This window comes from Mastigoproctus giganteus, chromosome 8 (assembly GCF_048544385.1).
Source record: "Mastigoproctus giganteus isolate SK-2022 chromosome 8, ASM4854438v1, whole genome shotgun sequence".
Lineage (NCBI taxonomy): Eukaryota > Metazoa > Arthropoda > Arachnida > Uropygi > Thelyphonidae > Mastigoproctus > Mastigoproctus giganteus.
In genome coordinates this window covers 31,155,380-31,177,204 of record NC_143582.1, presented here as the reverse complement: position 1 = coordinate 31,177,204, position 21,825 = coordinate 31,155,380, and the positions used below count along the sequence as shown (strand labels likewise).

Below are 21,825 nucleotides of genomic sequence, written 5' to 3'. Positions count from 1 at the left end.
AAAAATATGAAAAAGGTGCTAAAGGAGACATCAAGGTGAAATTAGAATTAAAAAAGGACCAACTTTATCATCATTTCCATTTGCTTAGATATATGGAAAAGTTCAGCCAGTATTATATACATTGGATTCTGGTTATTTGGGCCACCGGTTAATCAGGGCAGCAGTTTATTTGGGGCAAACCTTAAAAAACAGAACCCCATTAAGAAAATAGCCAGGGTTTACTTTGCTTAATTGGGACAACATTCCGTTTAATCGGGGCAGGAGACCGCAGCACTGGAGATTACCCTACGATTGTCTGCAACCATACGATGTGGTTCAGTCAGATTTCTGGAGGTCATAACCATAAAACATTAAAAACAATTAACAGCCACCTGTTTATTGGGTTTTTCTGTTAGTGCAATCTATCATAAACGGATAGTAAACTCAATCTTATTGAATTTGTGATAATACTGACAGCTGGAATTCTGTAGGTTATTATGGTGAAATGTGTTTACACTTCCATGGAATCTTCAATCATATAAAAAATTAATTTTCAGAATCTTCTCTTCATTCCTGTTTTTAAAGCTTCGTAACTTGTTATTCCGTTCTCACTTGTACGTATCGTGTTACTTGCAATTTGTGTGTGCCGTGTTCTTTGTTACTGACTGCTTATCTTTTTACTGTTTTAAATTTTAATCCCCACCCACAAATGTCAGTGAACAGAAATGTCAACTAGTTAGTATGTACATATTACAGTATGTATATTCTTCCAATTTTCATGTATCATTTAATTTTTTAATTGTTAAGGTAATAAAGGGTAAATTTGTGCTTAATATATCTTTACTTTTATAGCCCGTGGATGATATTCTTCCTATTTTCACTAATTAGAATCGCTGTTTAATAGAATTAAAATTAAATTCACAAACGTGATCACAATGACCAGCACTTACTACACATTGTATAGTGAATGGTACTTTACTATGGCAAGTCTATCATAACGTGATTTTATTGTACAGTGAACTAATTGTAAAGCAGGGGTCCATTGTATTTTTAACTATTTATGTGAAACTTCGGATAATTGGGTCAGCCACTTAATTAGGCCAAAATGCACTAGTCCCAATGTGTCCCAAATAACCAGAATCGACTGTATAAACACATTGATATAGCCAAGCTGAGAATATAGCTTTTCTGGTACAAACAGAAAACTTATTTTTAATGTCGTTTTACAACACTAAAACAGTAACTTTCAGTCTGGTTTTGTAAACTCATGCCTTTCAGGATGAATCCTTCCAAATCCTTTTTTTACAAGTATCAACTTTTCATCTCCTTGATTATAAATATATTCATTGTATTTTAAATAAATTGTATTTTAATTTTGTGGTTACTCAGTATTCTACTCCCTGTCATTAGCACAGATAATCAAAGCTCCACTGTAGTTTAGTTTTACATTATTAAACTTAAGAATTATAGAATTAGATCAATAGTTACATACAAAGTTTCAATCGGCAGAGATAAAACTTACTTACATTACTAACTTGACTGTAATTTTAGAGCTTCACCAGTGTTGAAGCTCTAAAGTTATAATATAGAAAGTTTGGAATTAATGTTTCCAGCTTTTTTAAAATTCAAAATACACCTCTCTTAAAAATATTAAATACATTTTATATAAAAAATATAGTGTGTGTAATAGTTTTTCTTGTACAAATATTTAAAAAATCTAATTACCACAGTGATATTCGATGGGACAACAGACTTTCTCATGGTAAATAGGAATGCAACCACCATTTAGTTGTTTTGCTTTTCTTTCCAGCATACAATCCACTTTCCGACAGCTGCTACTATTAATGCCAATCCAACCTTCGGTACATAAGCAAGTGAGACAAGGATCTTCATCTGGAAATATCTGTTCACCCAAGTGATATTTTTGACCTTTATACTCACACATTGGAACTAAAATATAATTTAAAAGAAAAACTAGACATTATATCATTAACAACATATAATGAAATGAATAACAACATACATTTTATAAGTTTAAAAAAGTACAGAGAGGTCAAACCATTTTAAAACTTCCCTTATTCTTATGGTTTAAAACTAAAATAAATGTTAACAAAACTAATTTTTTTTAAACAATGCTGACTTCGTATATATGATTAAATTTGGGAAGAAAATTAGATGGAATACTCTGTGGTACTTTGTCAGTTACTTTTAATGCCGAATATGCTAAAAAATTAAATATTTAGTAAAATATATTTAAAATAAATTTAAAATAAATACTTAAATTTTAATTATTTAAATTAACTAAAATGTGAAATATGGTCAAAGTCAGTTAAACTGATGATATTGGAAATGATGACAACTCACCTATAACATCACAGTTAAGAAAAATCTCCATATAAATTGTGCCATTTTACATTCGTTACAATATTATTTCAAAATTCTATACTACAGATATTAAATTTTCTAGTGAACTGACTAGCAATATGTATTCACTGCATAAGATGATTACTCTTTTTACAGTCACCTTTCACATCATGAATAGCAGTGTATTACAGTAAAATCATCGCTGTCTACTTTAATTCAATTATTTCTACTTTTTCGTTAAATAATTTACATTATGACATTTTATTACACTGCACAGTAAACTAAAAGAAGCAATAAACAGATGTAGCTCCCTTATTGAGTAATTGAAAGAGCATCAAGGCTCAGTTTGTCCTATGTTATTAATAAATTTACAAACTAATAAGAGGAATTACCTCAATATAGGCAAGCAGATCACTTCTTTATTAACACTCTCCTTGAATGAATTTCAAAATAACTGAATGAATTCTCTACATTCGGAGAGAAACCATTAGTGATCAAATGCACCCGCAATCTATGGTTCAAGAGCTCTAAACCCAAAAACAGAATACATCAGACCACCAACAAATATCAACAGGCATAGAAGACATTGTGTCTATAATAAAATCGAATATAAGTATATGCTAAAAAATGTTTTACTTTCCTGAAGTGGACAGGACTTTTTGATTATGATCGTGGTAACAGGATAGGAAAACATAGACTGAACAGCAGAATTTATAGGCGAGAGATCGGTTGTTATCCTGGAGCATGTGCGTAAAAACCAGAAATCTGATAGGAGTGCCACACATAGATAGAATTTTGATGTAATTTAATTTTGAGTGTTTCAACTATTAATAATTTCGAATAATTGTGTTGGATATTAATAATTTTGGCGTCATTAAACAAGAATGTTTAATGACACCAAATGTTAATGTTAATTAAACAAAAAAAAAAAAAAAATTACATTTCACCCCTCCATTCATTCCAAATGCCTCTCCAGCTCAGCCATAAATTTATTTAGGCTAACATCTTCCACAACAAAAGATGGAAGTCTTTCACCAATCAAACACCCGCTGGCTAAAGGCAAATTTGCGCACACCTATGCTACAACTGTCTTTCCTCAATTTGAATCTACGACCCCTCAGGTTCTTAATCTGAGCAAGAGGAATAATCCCAACAGCATTCAGCTTACTCAACCCAATCAAGGCCTTATACACCTCAATCAGATCCCCTCACAGGTGCCTACTCTCCAGGTGCTGCAATTTGCAGAACTTAAGCTTTTTTTTTTTGTAAGAGTACCCCTTTGTTCCCCTCACCAATCTTGTTGCCCTTCTTTGTACCCATTCTAGCAACTCTACATCCTTCCTAAAATGAGGCCTCCAGACCTGTACACAGTACTCTAGGTGTGGCCTGTTCGTTGCCTTGTACAAGGGGATAATCACCTCCCTGTCACCTTATGTAGCAAAATTCCTATATATCATTGACAAGACTCCATGACTGGCCCTGATAATCCATCTGCACAGCTCAGAGAACTTGATATTTGACTGCACAATTACCCCCAGGTCTTTTTCACTTTCCTGATTGTAGTACCACACAGTTTATACATTTCTCTTGGGTTATTGCTACCCATATGCAAAACTTTGCATTTGTCAATGTTAAATTTCATTTGCCATTTCTCAGCCCATTTACCCAACTTATCTAGATCCAGTTGGAGTAACATACTGTCTTTACTGTCGTTAATAACCCTGCCAACCTTTGTATCATCTGCAAAGTCAGACATTAATACTGATATAACTTCATCAATATCATTGATGAATACACAACACAACAATGGGCTCAGCACTGAACCCTGAGGAACTCCACTAATAACATTAGTCCACGAAGAGTAGTGTCCACTGATTACCACTCTCTGTCGTCTCCTACTCAACCATCCTTTTATCCATTCTAGCAATCTAGCCTTAATGCCATAACTCTCCAATTTGTAGAGCAGTCTTCCATGTGCAACAGTATCAAAAGCTTTACTGAAATTCAAGTATATGATATAAGAATAATTTTTGACATTCAGTTCCTTTGTGACCACACCATAATATCCAATCAAATTTGTCAGACAAGACTACCCTTTAACAAATCCATACTATGTCTTAATTATTACTGCTGTTTTGTCTAGATGATCCTGCAATGCTTCTTTAACCAGTTACTCATTATTTTTCCCAGAACACAAGTTAAACTAACAGGTCTACTGTATACTTACTTGTGTCACCTTTTGGACCCCCTTTGTGAACTGGTGATACATTTGCACAGCTCCAGTCCATGGGGAACTCCATGAGTCCAAGGAAACTCTCATAATTAAGGCTAAGGGTTTGCTTACTTCCTTTGCTGCCTCTTTTAATATAACTGGATAGATCCCGTCTACCCCAGATGCCTTTCTTATATTTAACTTCAACAATTTCTCTTCCACTTTTCTCTAAGTTATTACAAAATCACTTAGCTCCCTGTTAGAGTTTGATAAACTTCTGGTATTCCCTCTTGAATAACTCCTCATGTGTGAATGTAGATGCAAAATACTCATTCAGTTTATGAGCTACCTGAGCATGATCATCAATAGTCAACCCATCTATATTAAGTGGTCCAATCTGATTCATCCCTTTCCTTTTAGAATTTACATAAGTAAAGGACTCTTTGCTGTTTTACTTTGCATCCTTTGCCAAAGATTTCTCGTAATTTACCTCACCTCCTTTGTGACTTCATTACAGACAAGCTTATATCTTTCATAAGCTTCTCTGTCATTTGATAATTTATATGCATCCTGTACATTTTTGTTACCTGCTGCAAGCCTCATTAATTCATCTAACATCTATTTATGCCTGAACCTTGAACAGTATTTCTTAGTTGGAATGAAAAGCCTAGTAGCCTCCAAGATTAAGTCCCTGAAGGCTTCCCATTTAGAATTCAAAGTTGGTAATATTGTCAGTTGATCCCACTGCACAGAATTTAAAAACTGTCTGAGATCCCTGCAGTCACCTTTACGAAAGCAAAAGCCCTTCCCTTTAGCCTTGATGGTAGTTACATCTTTAAGTAATTCCCATATCAATACATTGTGATCACTGTCACCCAGTGGTTCCTTTATCTGCAAATTCTTAAGGCATGAATAATCACTGCTGATAATCAGATCAAGAGTATTACTCCATCTGGTTGCCTCTCGAACATGCTGCTGTAAAAAACAATCATCGAATAAATCCAGAAAAGGTCTTGCTAGTGTGCAAGTGACCAATCCACAAGTTCCAGTCAATATCTGGAAAATTAAAATCCCCCATTATAAGGCATTCTGATTTACTGGGCCGCTCTAAATTTCTCTGCACAACTGCTCATTATACTCATCAGATTCATTAGGCCTATAGCACACACCTACTCTCATTTTTTCTTTCTCAGTGCTTAAGTCACACAAAGCAGACTCAACATTGAAACTGTCCACCAACATCAACTGGATGCACTTCCTTAGATTTTGTGTTTCTTACCTAACAGCATAACCCCCCCTCCCTTCCTGTCCTGTCCTGTCTATCCTTTCTGTACACATTGTACTCCCCAAATTCCAATTCTGCACTGCTTATATCTGTGTGACACCACATCTCTGATATCTCAACAATATCTGCCTTTAATGTCTTGACTAGCACTTCAAGCTCATCGAATTTATTAACTATAATCCTAGCATTGGTGTTCATGCAAATATACATGCACCTATTTCTACTCTTAGTTACCCTAACACAGCCCATGTATTTATTTGTTCCACTATGACTCTCTACAGTCCTGGAAAACTCCATTGCCTTGCTTTCCATGCTACTGCTCATTCTAATAGAAGCAGTGCAAGAATTGCTTTTGCCTCTGCTTGCGGCCACTGTTAACCTGTGTATCCCTCCCCCGTTTGTATATTCCGGCTGTGTTTTCCGGCCCACCCAACACTGCCTTGATAGCATAAGCAAATATTCTTACACCCTTTCTATTTAAGTGTACCCCATCCTTGTAGAAGCAGTTTTTCCTGTCAACAAGCACAGACCAGGCGGCAAAATAATTCTACCCCTTGAGCCTTGCACAATTTCTCCAGGGCCGAATTGATCGACAAGACTCTCATCTTATACTCCCTCCTATCGTGTCTGGGCTGAATTGCAGACACTTTCACATTTAACCTTAACTCATGACTTTTTTTCAACATTGACCTGAAAAAAAAAGTTGAGTAAATCTGCAGATCTCTTACTCTTTCAGCTTTGAATCTTAGGTTACGGAGACATGATCAAAAAATTCTCCTTCTTTTGGACAACTGCATGATACAAAAAGTGGATGAGAGTAAGACAGATAAAAAAAAGCATGAAACTTAATTTCTTCAGCAAACAAAACAAGCATCTTGTAACCCATGGATCAAAGTGTAATAGAAAGTTTAAAATCTCATTTCTGAATATGGATTTGGCTTAAAATATTTGCCTGTTTTGAAAAAAGAGAAAATCTGCACATAAACATTACTGCATGCTGTAGAAAAAGGCAAGCATCTGAGAAGGTCATCTTGAATGCTTCTCAATCATGCAAGATTTAGTTTGAAATTAATACCAACGAGGAAAACTTGCCTTAATCAGAATAGATGCAAAACAAATCACACAAATTTCAATCAGTACGCTACAATCGATAACAACAAAATCGCACTATAACTTTAACAGGTGATGACATTGTTGAAGTTAAGAATCAAATGGGAAAGCAAAGCTAAGATGAAGCTGAAGAAGTAGCTCTAGAATTGAAAATTCCAACTAGTAGTGAGGCAGTTCAAGCAACTAAGCTTTTGGATCAGTTTTATAAAAATGCATTGCCAATATAATATTGTTTCACAGGTTTTTGCAAAAACTGAATATGATTTGGAAAAACACTTCTGGTCAAGAAACAAAAAAAAAAAAAAAAGAAAAGAAAATGAGATTATTTCTGTCATATAATACAGTATTATTAAATGTGCAATATAGTGCACTAGTACTACTGTACATATATAAATTTGTTTCAATGTATATACACTGAGTGGGCTTTGTATTAGCAACATCTACCTAATACCACATGGGGCCACAGTTTACCCATAATACAGCCTATACACATCTTGGCTTGGACTCAAGGTGTTGTGGGTATCCTACAATAGTGCTACCCATGCATTGCAGTGTTTCCAATAATGCCTGAACGTTGTCAGGTAGACAGTTGTAGTCAAATGTCTTTTTCCAGTAGGTTCCAAACATGCTCAATTGGGTTGAGAGTGGGTGAGTTGAGCAGTCATGGGAGGAGAATTCACTCTCATGTTCATGAAACCAGTTAGCAACTTGGCTGGGCCTTGTGACATGTCATATTGTCTTGCTGATAGACACTGTAGTTGTTTCTATACACTGTCAAAAGGTCTGAAGTGGAGGGTATATGTCACATACCCACTGGATGTTTTTAGGTGAATAGCGTATACCGTCTGGTTTTTGAAAGACTCGAAAAAACAAATATTATTAAAATATTTACTGAAAACTAAAAAATAAATTTATTAGAATTTGATTCTTAGGCAATATTTATAGTAAGTATACATATATATAAGTAAGTAAATATGCCATATATATATAAACATGGGTCCAATTCTCAATGGATAGAGAGATACAGCTGTTTGAAACTGCCAGGCACAAAGCCATTATGAGAGGTACTAAAGAATGATAAATGATTTACTGTTTACATTTATTGACTTTTTGAATGATACAAAACACAAATAATTGACAAATTTTTTACAGTTCACAATAAATGTTCAAAAATCCCACCGCCAACCTCAATGCACTTTGCAACTCTTGTGGTAATATGATGTGTTGTTCTTCTGAAGTCATCTTGGCATTCCTTTATGAGGGCAGCAGTATACAAAATGTGAGCAAGCAATTCGTCTCTTGCAGTGACCTTTTCTTTGTATACAGCACTTTTCATCTATCCTCAACAATGGAGTGAGGTCTGGACACCTTGGTGGTCCAGAACTCATGAACGGGACCACTGTGGGTGATCCAATGTTCAGGGAAAGTTCGATTTAGATATTGTATCACCAGATGGGTATAATGTGCAGGAGCTCCTTCATGCTGAAAGTACATACCAATCCTTGTAGCCAAGGGAACAATAGCAGTGGAAGTTCGTTTTGCAGAAATTCTAGGTAAATGGACCCTGTAAGATGATTTTGTAACACAACAGGCCCAATCAACTGATTGTTGATGATACCTCACCACACGTTTAAAGAGAAGCGATGTTGAAAATTTTTTTCTACAGTGGTATGTGGATTTTCATCTGACCACCTATGCATTTACCCACTGACAAAATTCCAATCACTGGGCGTCGCGTTGAAGGTGTTGCACCCGATGTATGTGAAATGGATACAAGTCGTGCTCACGTAATGTTCGCCATACTGTTGTCTGTGGAGCACTGATATGCATAGAAATTCTTCATGTACTAATAGTAGGACTACATTTTACCGACTGAAGAATGTGTTCTATTTCATCCACATTTTGTTCATTTGCACGTTCAAAAGAAATATGAGCACTGGAAACTGTACCAGACTTGCACAGTTTAGTGTAAACACTAGAAAGTTCGCAGTTTGGTGTAAACACTATTCAAGAGCGTTTACACTAGTCTGGTGTAAACGCTCTTGAATCCAGTATTCTGCAGTTAGGAAACTGTTGATGGTATTCTCTACAAGCAGCAGTAGCACTTCCACCATAAAAAACCGTAGACAAACACCATATCAGCATGTGTGAAGATGTGTGGATTCTTAACAACACTTCTAACACTAAATAGCGTCAAGTTTTAACTGCTTCTCGGTCACATCTGATTCAGGGAGCTGTGCATGCCAGTTTCAAACAGCTGTATCTCTATATCCACTGAGAATTGGAAACAGATTTATATGAACTTTTTTACTCAGAATAATCAATACTATAATGTCCCAAAATATTTACTATTTCTCCTGAATCACCCTGTATATATACTGGCATAAGCTGTATACTCTTTGGAATTTGATTAATAAGCCTGATATGCACAGTATACTCTCTGCTTTCCATAACATTCATAGAATATACCTTCTGCTAATTTTACAACTACAGCACTGACTGTCACCATGAAGGGGTATACTTAGTCAGCAATAATAGAAAAGTAGGCATTCCCATCAAGCTCTTGATTAACAGTGCAGATATCTTCTACATTGTATTTCAATTATTTAATTTATTTAAGGAAAGTCGCTTTTCAAAATTTACATTAAGGAAGGAAAGTCATTTTTTAAAATTTATGTTAAAATTTCTTTAAATTGTTTTTTGTTTTAAATTGTTTTTTGTTTTATTGTGTTTAATTGATTTTATTACTGTAATCATTTTGCATTAATTTTATATTCGTTTTAATTTCTGGAGAGTGTCATACGGAAGGTTCTATATATCATATCATATTGAGGTAAATTCCTCTTATTCTTCTACAAAATTTGATATTGCTATATGAAAGTTAGTCAAACTTTCAAAAAGTGATGTGTTGCTATAAAACATCATAAAATGTTTATGAACTACTTACTGTACAGAATTTTGATATATTAGTAAGTGGTGGTTGTCTAATTAGTCTATGGGTGACTCCTACATAAAAGTGACAGATATTCAAACCGCACATAAAAATATATAATGAAACAGCAATAAAAAATACACTTACCCGTGACATTCTTTTCTGCTGGTGAAGCTGCAAATAAATTATTATTATTTTTTAAACTTGAGTTGAATTGAGTTTGCTAAAATTAAGAACACAAAAATAAGTTAAGTTCTGCCACCATATCAGTTTACTTCTGCTAAATATGTATACAGATAAGTTGGTAGGAGTGTGTGTGTGTGTGTGTGTGTGTGTGTGTGTGTGTGTGTGTGTGTGTGTGTGTAGGGTTATAGTTATAGGATAATTATCTATATAAATGATCAAGAGTCAGCATACACTACAATATAATAATGATATTTGAAAAAGAAATGTTCAAGCTAAAGTGAAACCAATTAATTAACGCAATATAATAAAGATAAAAATACAATATAAAAATAAAAGCAAAAGTGATACAAAGAGATCCAATTACTTCGATCTCTTTATTGATATGGAGAGATCCAATTATTCTGCACACTTACAGGTAAATCATCAAAGGCTAACACTAATCGATATACAAATATTTTGATACCACTAATACTAAATACTTTAGTTAATACTAAAGTCATCAAGTATTAATGGTTAGTAATTAGTTAGTAATATAGGTGCATAATGGTTAGTAATTATGCACCTATTAATCAGTAATCGGCTGTATCAGCTCTTTTGCTGATTAATCAGTTCTCATTAAATTTAATTTTCACTTATACAAAGGGTACTAGGAAAGTTTTGCAATACAGCTTTGTTTATTTAATTTTTTCAAAGTAATTTCCTCTACATTCAATACACCTCTCCATCCTCCGAAACCAATCTTTAAACCAGTTCTGCCAAGTTTCACTAGGGAGTAAAGCAGACTCATTGTCCCAAGCCCGTAGAAGGTCCTCATCACTGGAAAACCGCCTCCCTTTTAGCTTCATTTTCACATGCGGGAACAGTGCAACGTCGCAGGGAGCAAGGTCTGGACTGTAGAGAGGGTGCTCAAGAAGTTTCAGTCCTGTCGTGGTCAAATATTCGGTGCAGGCTTTGGCGCGGTGAGCTGGAGCATTATCGTGATGGAGGTACCAGGTGTCCATTCTTGACTTTGGCCGCAGATTCTTCATAGATCCAATGACTTTAGGCATTGTTCAGTATTGTTCAGTATACCACTTAGCTGTGACTGTCTTCTGCGTGTCCAAAACGACACGTTCCACAATTCCACTCGATTTGAAAAATACAGCTATCATTTTCTTCTTTACAGATCGGGATTTTCTGACAATTACGGGTGTGTCGTCATCATCAAAGACCCAAACTTTGTTTTGAGCCTTGGTCGGCAGATCGTAATAGTACAGCCAAGTCTCGTCACCTGTCAACCCAAAGGTCGAACCCGCGACCTTTGGGTTGCCAGGCAAGCACTTTACCCACCTGGCTAGCCCGGTTGGCTTCGTTTTGTTAAAAACGTCTTCAGTTGGCAAAGTTTAGTGGAAAGAGAACGCATGCTGTATGTTCTCTCTCCACTAAACTTTGCCAACTGAAGACGTTTTTAACAAAACGAAAGTCTACCATTATGACTATTGGCCTCATCTGTTTCACATATTTTAGGGTTCTTAATTAATTAATTCTCCATGACAACCAGGGACGGAGTTGTGCACTTCTGCTTCCTTGCGCATATTTTAATTCTGTTTTTAATTAATTTATTCTCATCCCGTAAACTTACCAATTAATCTATTTAACTTTAAATTACCCAGACCCAAAAATTTAGTCATTCATTCACCCAAATAACAACTGCAGATCATCCAAGATGAGTACCGTAAATTAAGCTTTTGCTATTAAAACTTAGTCCAATCACACGGTATTTTAAGACATTCTATAATTTATCTAATTCCATTACTCTTAAATTATAATGTATGAACATAAGAGTTTCTCCATTTTCAGAGCATAACCTATTTCTTGCAGGCTCACATATATTTCCACCTGTACTGAATACTCTTTCACTTTCGACTGAAGAAGGTGATGCACTTAAATATTTTAAAGCTAATTTACTCAAAAGAGGAAAGAGTTTTAGTAAATTTTTCCACCATAAGAAAGGGTCAACAGTTTTTGGTAGTAACGGTAAATTCAAATAATGATGCATTTCTCTTGAGCAAGTACAATTAATGCTTGTTCTTTTCCTTTTAGATGCCTTTTCTTTTGATATTGCTGATTCTTCATTCTTCTCTGTCTTAGCAGAAGCTAATTCATGAAAAAATTTTGAAAAAGTCAGTGCACTGTCACTTGCAGATTCTTGATCTTCTCCAGAACTGGATGAACATGAAATATCTTCTTTGAATTCTCCTTTATGCCCCATTTTGCCCACAGCTTCCAATACCCATTCCTTTATTTTGGCTTCCAAATCACTTTTCTGAAATCTCATCTTGAACAGGATCAATGAAAGAAGATAGACACAAAGATTTGTTTTCCAAATAAGCAGAAAATGTTTTGTCAATTGAAGGTCTAAGTTCTTCAATTGTGGTGCAAATTTTGCTGAAGTTATTACTCTGTATAGCCTTTGATAAAAACAAATTAATAGTTTGAATTGTTGGGATGATCACTGAAATGGTGGATTCTCTCTTACTTGATTCCTTAGTAATTTCTTCAAATGGTTCTAAAAAGTTGAACTATTTTCTCAACAAGACTCCATCCACTGATATGAATTTAATGTAGGAATGTTGTTATCCACAGCATGTCAAAAGAGCTTTTCGTTGCTCTTGATCTCTTTCTAGCATGTAATATGTTGAATTCCAATGCGTCGACACATCTTGAATTAATGTTTTTTAAAATGGTTAAAGTGTTTTACAATATTTCTACTAGTTGTAATGATATTCTTCACTGTCTGCTGGGAAAATATGAATTCATTGATTGTAAGTTGTAGTGTGTCTATAAGGCATGATTGCAACTCTAAACCACAATCATTAACTCCAGCTACCATATTTTCTATAGAGTTGCACAATACCATGAAGATATTGTTTGTCAGCTTATAATCTTAAAGAGTTTTGCTTAACTGTTCAGTGATCTTAACAGCTGTGTGGGAGCCACTAAAAGGACCAATGTTTAGGACAGCCCTATGTTGTTCAAAATCATTTGAAAGCTGGTGACCTGTCACACTCAAAAAAGGGGAATTGTTTGTACTAGCTGTCCAAATATCTGTGGTTAAAGAAATGTACTAGGCTTTCTCAAGAGATATTTGAATTTTTGTTTTGACTTTTTGAAATATATCTGCTATAATATTTTCAGTAAAATAATTTCTGCTTGGGATGTAGTAATTGGGACAGATCTTCTTTAATAATTTTTTAAATCCAATGTCCGATACCAAAGAACATGATTGCAGATCTACAGCTATCATTTCTCCAATTGTGTAGTGACCCTATGCATTAATATCCCATAACTTTTTCTTTGCTAATACAGCTTCCAAGATAGGTTGTACTTTAGTAGGAGGCTCATAGGTGCTGTCGCTTGTTCTCGAACACCTAGCTTCTGCACAAGTCCTTTTCAGTTTATTTGATTCCGTTTCCTTTGCTATTTCTTGAGGATGGAACTTCCCAAGATGATTCATCATATTAGATGTTGTAAAGGTTTCAGCTGTTTTCCCTCCCCTTGATATGCTAGCATCACACAAACTGCATATGGAGAATTGTATCTTTTGGGTCTACCTTAAAAAAACTTCCCTACACTTAAAAAAACTTCTACACTCATAGATGCTGTCGCTTGTTCTCGAATACCTAGCTTCTGCACAAGTCCTTTTTGATTTATTTGATTCTATTTCCTTTTCTATTTCTTGAGGATAGAACTTCTCAAAAAAATTAGTACAGTACTAATGGTACAAACAGTAGTAATCAGTTGGTGCTAACTGTCAATAATTAGTATAGTATTAATGGTATATTATACTACTTCCATTTGCGTAGAAGTAATTGTTATAGTACTAATTGCTGTAGCTGATTATACCTATTGATGTGCAAGCAAGTAATTGCATCTCTCTGTATCACCTTTGCTTTTATTTTTATATTGTATTTATCTTTAATGGTTTTACTTTAGCTTGAACATTTCTTTTTCAGTAATCATTGTTACATTGCAGAGTATGCTATTATTTATATACTTAATTGTCCTACTTCTATAACTACTCAATTAATGATTACATAATGTTTAATTGTATTACAATGTCATTGGAGATCACTAGCAGATTCATACACTCATATGCATTCAAAATAGGTGTAGCTTATTACAAGTTACGCTGTTTCAAATGAAGCACCTTTGAATACAGTTAAAACAAAAAAAAATGTGCAATTATTGAGTTTCTGACTGCAAAAAATGTTAGCCCTGTAGGATGCATTTTTTTTTTTTATCAAAGATTCACCTTCAGTCACATTATTCTGAGTTGAAGGTGAATCTGATTTTAAGTGATTTTAACAGGTTTTGGCACTCTCTGTGAGTGTTACCCATGCTGAATTTTTTGAAAAAAGGTACCACAATCAATTCAGTTCAATACAGTGAGACATTGGATAAGCTCAAAAAAGGAATGAAATGAGAAGGCCTAGAAATACAACAACACTGCTTCAATGTGAGACCTCACTATAGCTATACAACACCAGCAAGAATTTTTCTTTGGTAGGATTTGAAGTTGTTCTGTGTTTTCCCTATAACCCATATTTTAAACTAAGAGACTATTTTTTTTCCCCAAAAGTGTAAAGACATCTCAAAGACAAACAGATATGACTTTGATGAAGGACTTAAAGCAGCCATGAAGACATGGTTGTCCTCTTGACTGAAAGAATTTTACTTGAACATACAAAAACTTGCTAAGCACTTGAAGAAGTGTGCTGAGATTCATCACTAAATAATACATAAAATTAAAGTCAATTTCTTAACTTTTTTTATCTGCAGGAACATTTTTTTTCCCTTTTCGAATTATTTCCATTCCTTCAAAGGTTATACAATAAGAAGCACTGCTCTTCAGCCCACCCTCATATATACAGTATAATTACTGACCTACAAGAGAAATTTACCTATGTATGTAACTTAATTTTGTATTTTTTTAAACAGTTTTGGTGTATATCAGTTTCAATTTTACATAAATATACATCCAGAAATTCCTGAAAACATAGTCCTGCATTTTTAGCATTAAATCAGATCACACACCAACCATAAGAGTAAGTATTTACTGTAACTAAAATATTTACATATTAAAATAAAATAAAATAAATAAATATTTACAAAAACTGCTATTATATTAAATTAAATTATATACATATAAAACATTAAAACTGTGATAAAATCCTTGAAATAAAATACACTAAAATAAACCGGATTAAAAACGATAAAAACGATAAAAATCTCTGGAGCTTTCGGAGGCATCCGCCTCCTTCAGCAGTAACAAAACTTCCTGCAGCACGTCCATATATAACAGGCTCACGGTACCTATACACGTGGTGCAGTCAGCGCATGGTCTGAACTGGAAGCGGAAATAGCTCGGGAACGTGTTAAGCAAAACCGTTCATCCATACTTAGGATGATAGTTTCAAACAGAGGATGCATATGCATACCTCTGTCCCTATTCATAATATTGTGGTCGGATGAACAGATTCGTAGGCTCTCGAGCCATTTACGGTTCCAGAACCCATGCGCTCGGTCCACGATAACCGCATCCTGTGGGGAAATTTGATGCTGCTTCTCCCAAAAATGCTCGGCCACAACAGACTTATTGTAATCAGCGGTTTTTTATAGCATTTGCATGCTCCCCCAGACGATCCTTGAGCCGTCGTTTTCTCTCGCCCACATAACATTCCCCACAATCCGGGCATTTTATCCTGTATACTACTCCACTACTCAGGTCCTTTGCTATTGGGTCTTTTACCTGAGACAACACTGTGTGCAACCTCCGCCCTGGAAGCTGCACACAGCGTGTTTTATAACCCCGCAAAACTCTAGCGAGATGCTCAGTAACGCCCGGATAGTAAGGAATGTATGCGGTAGCCACAGGAACAAACGGTTCCTGACGGTTAGACTCTATTCCTCTACTAAATCTGTCTATGATCCTCTGGGGGTATCCGCATTTTCTAAGGTCTGCTGTGACCCGTCTAATTTCACATTCTTTGTCCTCAGAGGTGGTGCAGTGTGACCCTGCTCTATCTAGTAGAGCTTTCACTACACTAATCTTATGCTGCCCAGCTTGTGCTGAACTATAATGGGTGTACTGGCCTCTGCACATAGGTTTTTTAAACACAGAAGTTTTGAGCCTAGGGCCTATCCTAGAGACCAGTACATCCAAGAAAGGAAGGGTACCTCCTGTTTCCACCTCTGAGGTAAATTGTATAAATTGGGAGAAGCTATTAAGCCAATGGAGTGCATCATCCTCTCTCCCCTTCTGGACCACGGTAAAGGTATCATCAACATACCTTTTCCATTTCTTTATGGGAAACTGACATCCACTAAAAACCCTGTCCTCTAACTCCTCCATGGCCAGATTGGCCACGATGGCACTAATAGGAGATCCCATGGTTGTACCGTGAACCTGTTTGTACATAACACCTTGGTACACCATAGTGGTGCTGGCCAGACAAAGTTCCACACCCGAACAAATATCTTCTACATTTAAAAGCGATCTATTACCCAAAGAGACATCATTACTCAAAGATTTTCTAACACAATATATTCCATGTTTAATTGGAATGCATGTGAATAGTGACACCACATCAAAAGAAATCATGCTCTCGTTTTCATTTACAATCAAATCTTTCACAAAATTCACAAATTCTTTACTGTCTTTTATGACATAGTTGGACTGGCCCACTATAGGCGAAATCAATTTAGCCAAATACCCTGACAAAGCATATGTGGGGCTTCCTATAAATGATACAATAGGTCTGAGTGGGACTTCTGTCTTATGAGTTTTTGGAAGTCCATAAAACCTCGGGAGTTGACATCCAGTAGCATGTAAGAACCAAAAGGTCTCCCTGGAAATCTTCTCTGCCTTTAACCAATCCTGTACCAGTTTATTAACGCGCCGCTCTAGGCCAACCAACGGGTTTCTCTGAGTAACTTTATAAGTATTATTGTTCTGTAAAAGGTCCATTGCTTTTTTGTGATAGTCTTCTTTGTTTAGAACAACCGTCGATCTGCCCTTGTCTGCAGGTAAAACCACAATTCCATTGTCTCTTCTCAGTTCATTCAAGGCTTTTCTTTGACTAATGTTAAGATTCGGAGATACTTTCTTTACCTGGCTCAAAATAACGGCAGATTTAACCCGGATCTCATTAGCTAGGGCCTCCGGTAGCTTGCTGATGGCCCGTTCAATACCCATTGCTATCTCCGCAATGGGAGGTTTGGGAGGTACAAGAGTAAACTTAGGACCTAAATTTAAAACTCCCTCTTGCTCTTCCATAAGTTGCCTATTACTCAAATTGTAAACAAAATGAGTACTTCTATCGCTACGTTGTACTGTACCTTCTCCCAACAACCTATTAAACTTCATAATCTGCCTCTGTCTATAGGTGTCCGCTATCCTAGTAACTTTATCCAAAACTAATCTTCTAACAAGAGCCAAATGTCTGGAAGATACACTACTACTAATAACATCCAGGTACATACCTATTTGCCTCCTAGTGTCTCTTAACTCCTCATGTAACTTACGAGTCCAAATATTCATGATCTTCCTTTGATAACACAAAGTAACCCACTTTAATCGGTCATCCTGAAATGGTGTTTTGACTCTAAAGCCATATGGTATAAGTCCATGCGTTTTGCATCGATGCGCAAACCTTAGGTGCTGCTTCTGTCTGGCCTCTTTTATACAATACTTTTGATATTGTCGGACGGGTTGCACTACAAATTGGCCATAGCTGCTAACGATATCCTGAAAAAGGCCTCTGAGGTTGGGAAAATTCATATTTTAGCATTAAATCAGATCACACACCAACCATAAGAGTAAGTATTTACTGTAACTAAAATATTTACATATTAAAATAAAATAAAATAAATAAATAAATATTTACAAAAACTGCTATTATATTAAATTAAATTATATACATATAAAACATTAAAACTGTGATAAAATCCTTGAAATAAAATACACTAAAATAAACCGGATTAAAAGCGATAAAAACGATAAAAATCTCTGGAGTTTTCGGAGGCATCCGCCTGCTTCTTCAGCAGTAACAAAACTTCCTGCAGCACGTCCATATATAACAGGCTCACGGTACCTATACACGTGGTGCAGTCGGCGCATGGTCTGAACTGGAAGCAGAAATAGCTCGGGAACGTGTTAAGCAAAACCGTTCATCCGTACTTAGGATGATAGTTTCAAACAGGGGATGCATACGCATACCTCTGTCCCTATTCATAATATTGTGGTCGGATGAACAGGTTCGTAGGCTCTCGAGCCATTTATGGTTCCAGAACCCATGCGCTCGGTCCACGATAACCGCATCCTACAGGTAAAGAAAGTATCTCCGAATCTTAACTTTAGTCAAAGAAAAGCCTTGAATGAACTGAGAAGAGACAATGGAATTGTGGTTTTACCTGCGGACAAGGGCAGATCGACGGTTGTCCTAAACAAAGAAGACTATCACAAAAAAGCAATGGACCTTTTACAGAACAATAATACTTATAAAGTTACTCAGAGAAACCCGTTGGTTGGCCTAGAGCGGCGCGTTAATAAACTGGTACAGGATTGGTTAAAGGCAGAGAAGATTTCCAGGGAGACCTTTTGGTTCTTACATGCTACTGGATGTCAACTCCCGAGGTTTTATGGACTTCCAAAAACTCATAAGACAGAAGTCCCACTCAGACCTATTGTATCATTTATAGGAAGCCCCACATATGCTTTGTCAGGGTATTTGGCTAAATTGATTTCGCCTATAGTGGGCCAGTCCAACTATGTCATAAAAGACAGTAAAGAATTTGTGAATTTTGTGAAAGATTTGATTATAAATGAAAATGAGAGCATGATTTCTTTTGATGTGGTGTCACTATTCACATGCATTCCAATTAAACATGGAATATATTGTGTTAGAAAATCTTTGAGTAATGATGTCTCTTTGGGTAATAGATCGCTTTTAAATGTAGAAGATATTTGTTCGGGTGTGGAACTTTGTCTGGCCAGCACCACTATGGTGTACCAAGGTGTTATGTACAAACAGGTTCACGGTACAGCCATGGGATCTCCTATTAGCGCCATCGTGGCTAATCTGGCCATGGAGGAGTTAGAGGACAGGGTTTTTAGTGGATGTCAGTTTCCCATAAAGAAATGGAAAAGGTATGTTGATGATACCTTTACCGTGGTCCAGAAGGGGAGAGAGGATGATGCACTCCATTGGCTTAATAGCTTCTCCCAATTTATACAATTTACCTCAGAGGTGGAAACAGGAGGTACCCTTCCTTTCTTGGATGTACTGGTCTCTAGGATAGGCCCTAGGCTCAAAACTTCTGTGTTTAAAAAACCTATGTGCAGAGGCCAGTACACCCATTATAGTTCAGCACAAGCTGGGCAGCATAAGATTAGTGTAGTGAAAGCTCTACTACATAGAGCAGGGTCACACTGCACCACCTCTGAGGACAAAGAATGTGAAATTAGACAGGTCACAGCAGACCTTAGAAAATGCGGATACCCCCAGAGGATCATAGACAGATTTAGTAGAGGAATAGAGTCTAACCGTCAGGAACCGTTTGTTCCTGTGGCTACCGCATACATTCCTTACTATCCGGGCGTTACTGAGCATCTCGCTAGAGTTTTGCGAGGTTATAAAACACGCTGTGTGCAGCTTTCAGGGCGGAGGTTGCACACAGTGTTGTCTCAGGTAAAAGACCCAATAGGAAAGGATCTGAGTAATGGAGTAGTATACAGGATAAAATGCCCGGATTGTGGGGAATGTTATGTGGGCGAGAGAAAACGACGGCTCAAGGATCGTCTGGGGGAGCATGCAAATGCTATAAAAAACCGCTGATTACAATAAGTCTGTTGTGGCCGAGCATTTTTGGGAGAAGCAGCATCAAATTTCCCCACAGGATGCGGTTATCGTGGACCGAGCGCATGGGTTCTGGAACCGTAAATGGCTCGAGAGCCTACGAATCTGTTCATCCGACCACAATATTATGAATAGGGACAGAGGTATGCGTATGCATCCTCTGTTTGAAACTATCATCCTAAGTACGGATGAACGGTTTTGCTTAACACGTTCCCGAGCTATTTCCGCTTCCAGTTCAGACCATGCGCCGACTGCACCACGTGTATAGGTACCGTGAGCCTGTTATATATGGACGTGCTGCAGGAAGTTTTGTTACTGCTGAAGAAGGAGGCGGATGCCTCCGAAAGCTCCAGAGATTTTTATCGTTTTTATCGCTTTTAATCCGGTTTATTTTAGTGTATTTTATTTCAAGGATTTTATCACAGTTTTAATGTTTTATATGTATATAATTTAATTTAATATAATAGGAGTTTTTGTAAATATTTATTTATTTATTTTATTTTATTTTAATATGTAAATATTTTAGTTACAGTAAATACTTACTCTTATGGTTGGTGTGTGATCTGATTTAATGCTAAAATATGAATTTTCCCAACCTCAGAGGCCTTTTTCAGGATATAGTCCTGCATTTTCTAAGAATGACAGAAATATGTCTGTCACATGACAAACCTCCATTGCAGTAATTTTAGTTTAATAAATTTTTTTTGCTATTAAATTGAATTTTATTTATTAATTTCGATAATAATTCAAATTCCAGTTTGATATTTTCCTTATGACTACTCAACGATGATAGATGATATGCCATGTCAGACTTCCCCAACAGAATATATTAATCTTCTAAAACATTATCATATTTTTCAAGTCACTATCATCTTTCTCTGTAATGAAATGAAGAAATTTTTATTTATATCCTATCTAGAAGCATCTGATAACTCCTTGATTTATAGACTGTAATTAGTATTAGCCAAGGATTCTGTTCAATTTGAGCTGTTGATCAGATGTGCTTAAAAATGGTCCACTGAGGCAGACTTGCTGTAGACTGGACCAAAAATGGTTCAGTCTACAGCAAGGTTTTACCCAACCTGCAAAAGAATTTTTAAAATTACTGCTATTCTAATTAGACATTCTGTTGTTATTAGATTTGTTGATGCACAAATCATGCACAAATCAGACATTCTAGAAGCAAAATATGAAACTATGGTATCGCAGGTCCTCAGTCAGCTTTAAAGCTGTTCAGAAATAGGCATGCACTCCAGCAGTCTGATATACACATGACACAGCTAAAAATAGTTTCAAAATAATTTATAAGTTAAATTAAACAGTTCTTTTTTATTTTTACTGACAATCATAATTAAATATAATTTTAAAAAAATATTAAGTTTTCCAGAGGTCAGTTCAATTTTCCTGAGGTTTTTTCATTCTACAATTCATTCTAAAATCTTTCAACCTGATAATATCTACAAAAAAATAAAAATTCAGTAAGCGTTCTGCTCTGTGAAATAAAGCCTTTTCTCTCCTACACATTCTCTGGATATCAAATTAAGTTTGTAGGAGGGAAAATTCTGTTTATGGGATTCTGTTCAATTCTGTGTTCATTGCCCCAACTTCTCCATAGTCATTCTTTAAAAACAACCACCCTGTATTCAGAAATAAACAGAATATATACAATGGCAAAAGCTCTTTAGATAGCTCGCTTTGAGAAACGTACTGAGATTGCTTGGCCACGGAACGCTTGGCACCCAGGGCCAAGAAGGCTCATACATAAGGAAAGAGGGGGGGGGGGAGGAATTGTACAAAATATGGAACTAAAACACCTCAGCAAGTACAATACCAAAGAGGAGAGTACAAAAATCAGTGA

At 36.0% G+C, this 21,825-nt stretch overlaps 1 protein-coding gene across 1 annotated transcript in view; it reads right to left on the bottom strand.

Annotated features, from left to right (window-relative positions):
* The window catches only part of LOC150081409 (kielin/chordin-like protein), a 572,736-nt gene that overhangs the window by 223,089 nt on the left and 327,822 nt on the right, over positions 1-21,825 (bottom strand). The window contains exons 7-10 of the mRNA XM_090380194.1: positions 14,786-14,838; positions 11,864-12,385; positions 10,030-10,105; positions 1,705-1,929 (exon numbers count right to left, since the gene is read on the bottom strand). Of these exons, the coding sequence (XP_090236320.1) occupies positions 1,705-1,929; positions 10,030-10,105; positions 11,864-12,385; positions 14,786-14,838 (876 nt within the window). The remainder of the gene's footprint in view (positions 1-1,704; positions 1,930-10,029; positions 10,106-11,863; positions 12,386-14,785; positions 14,839-21,825) is intronic.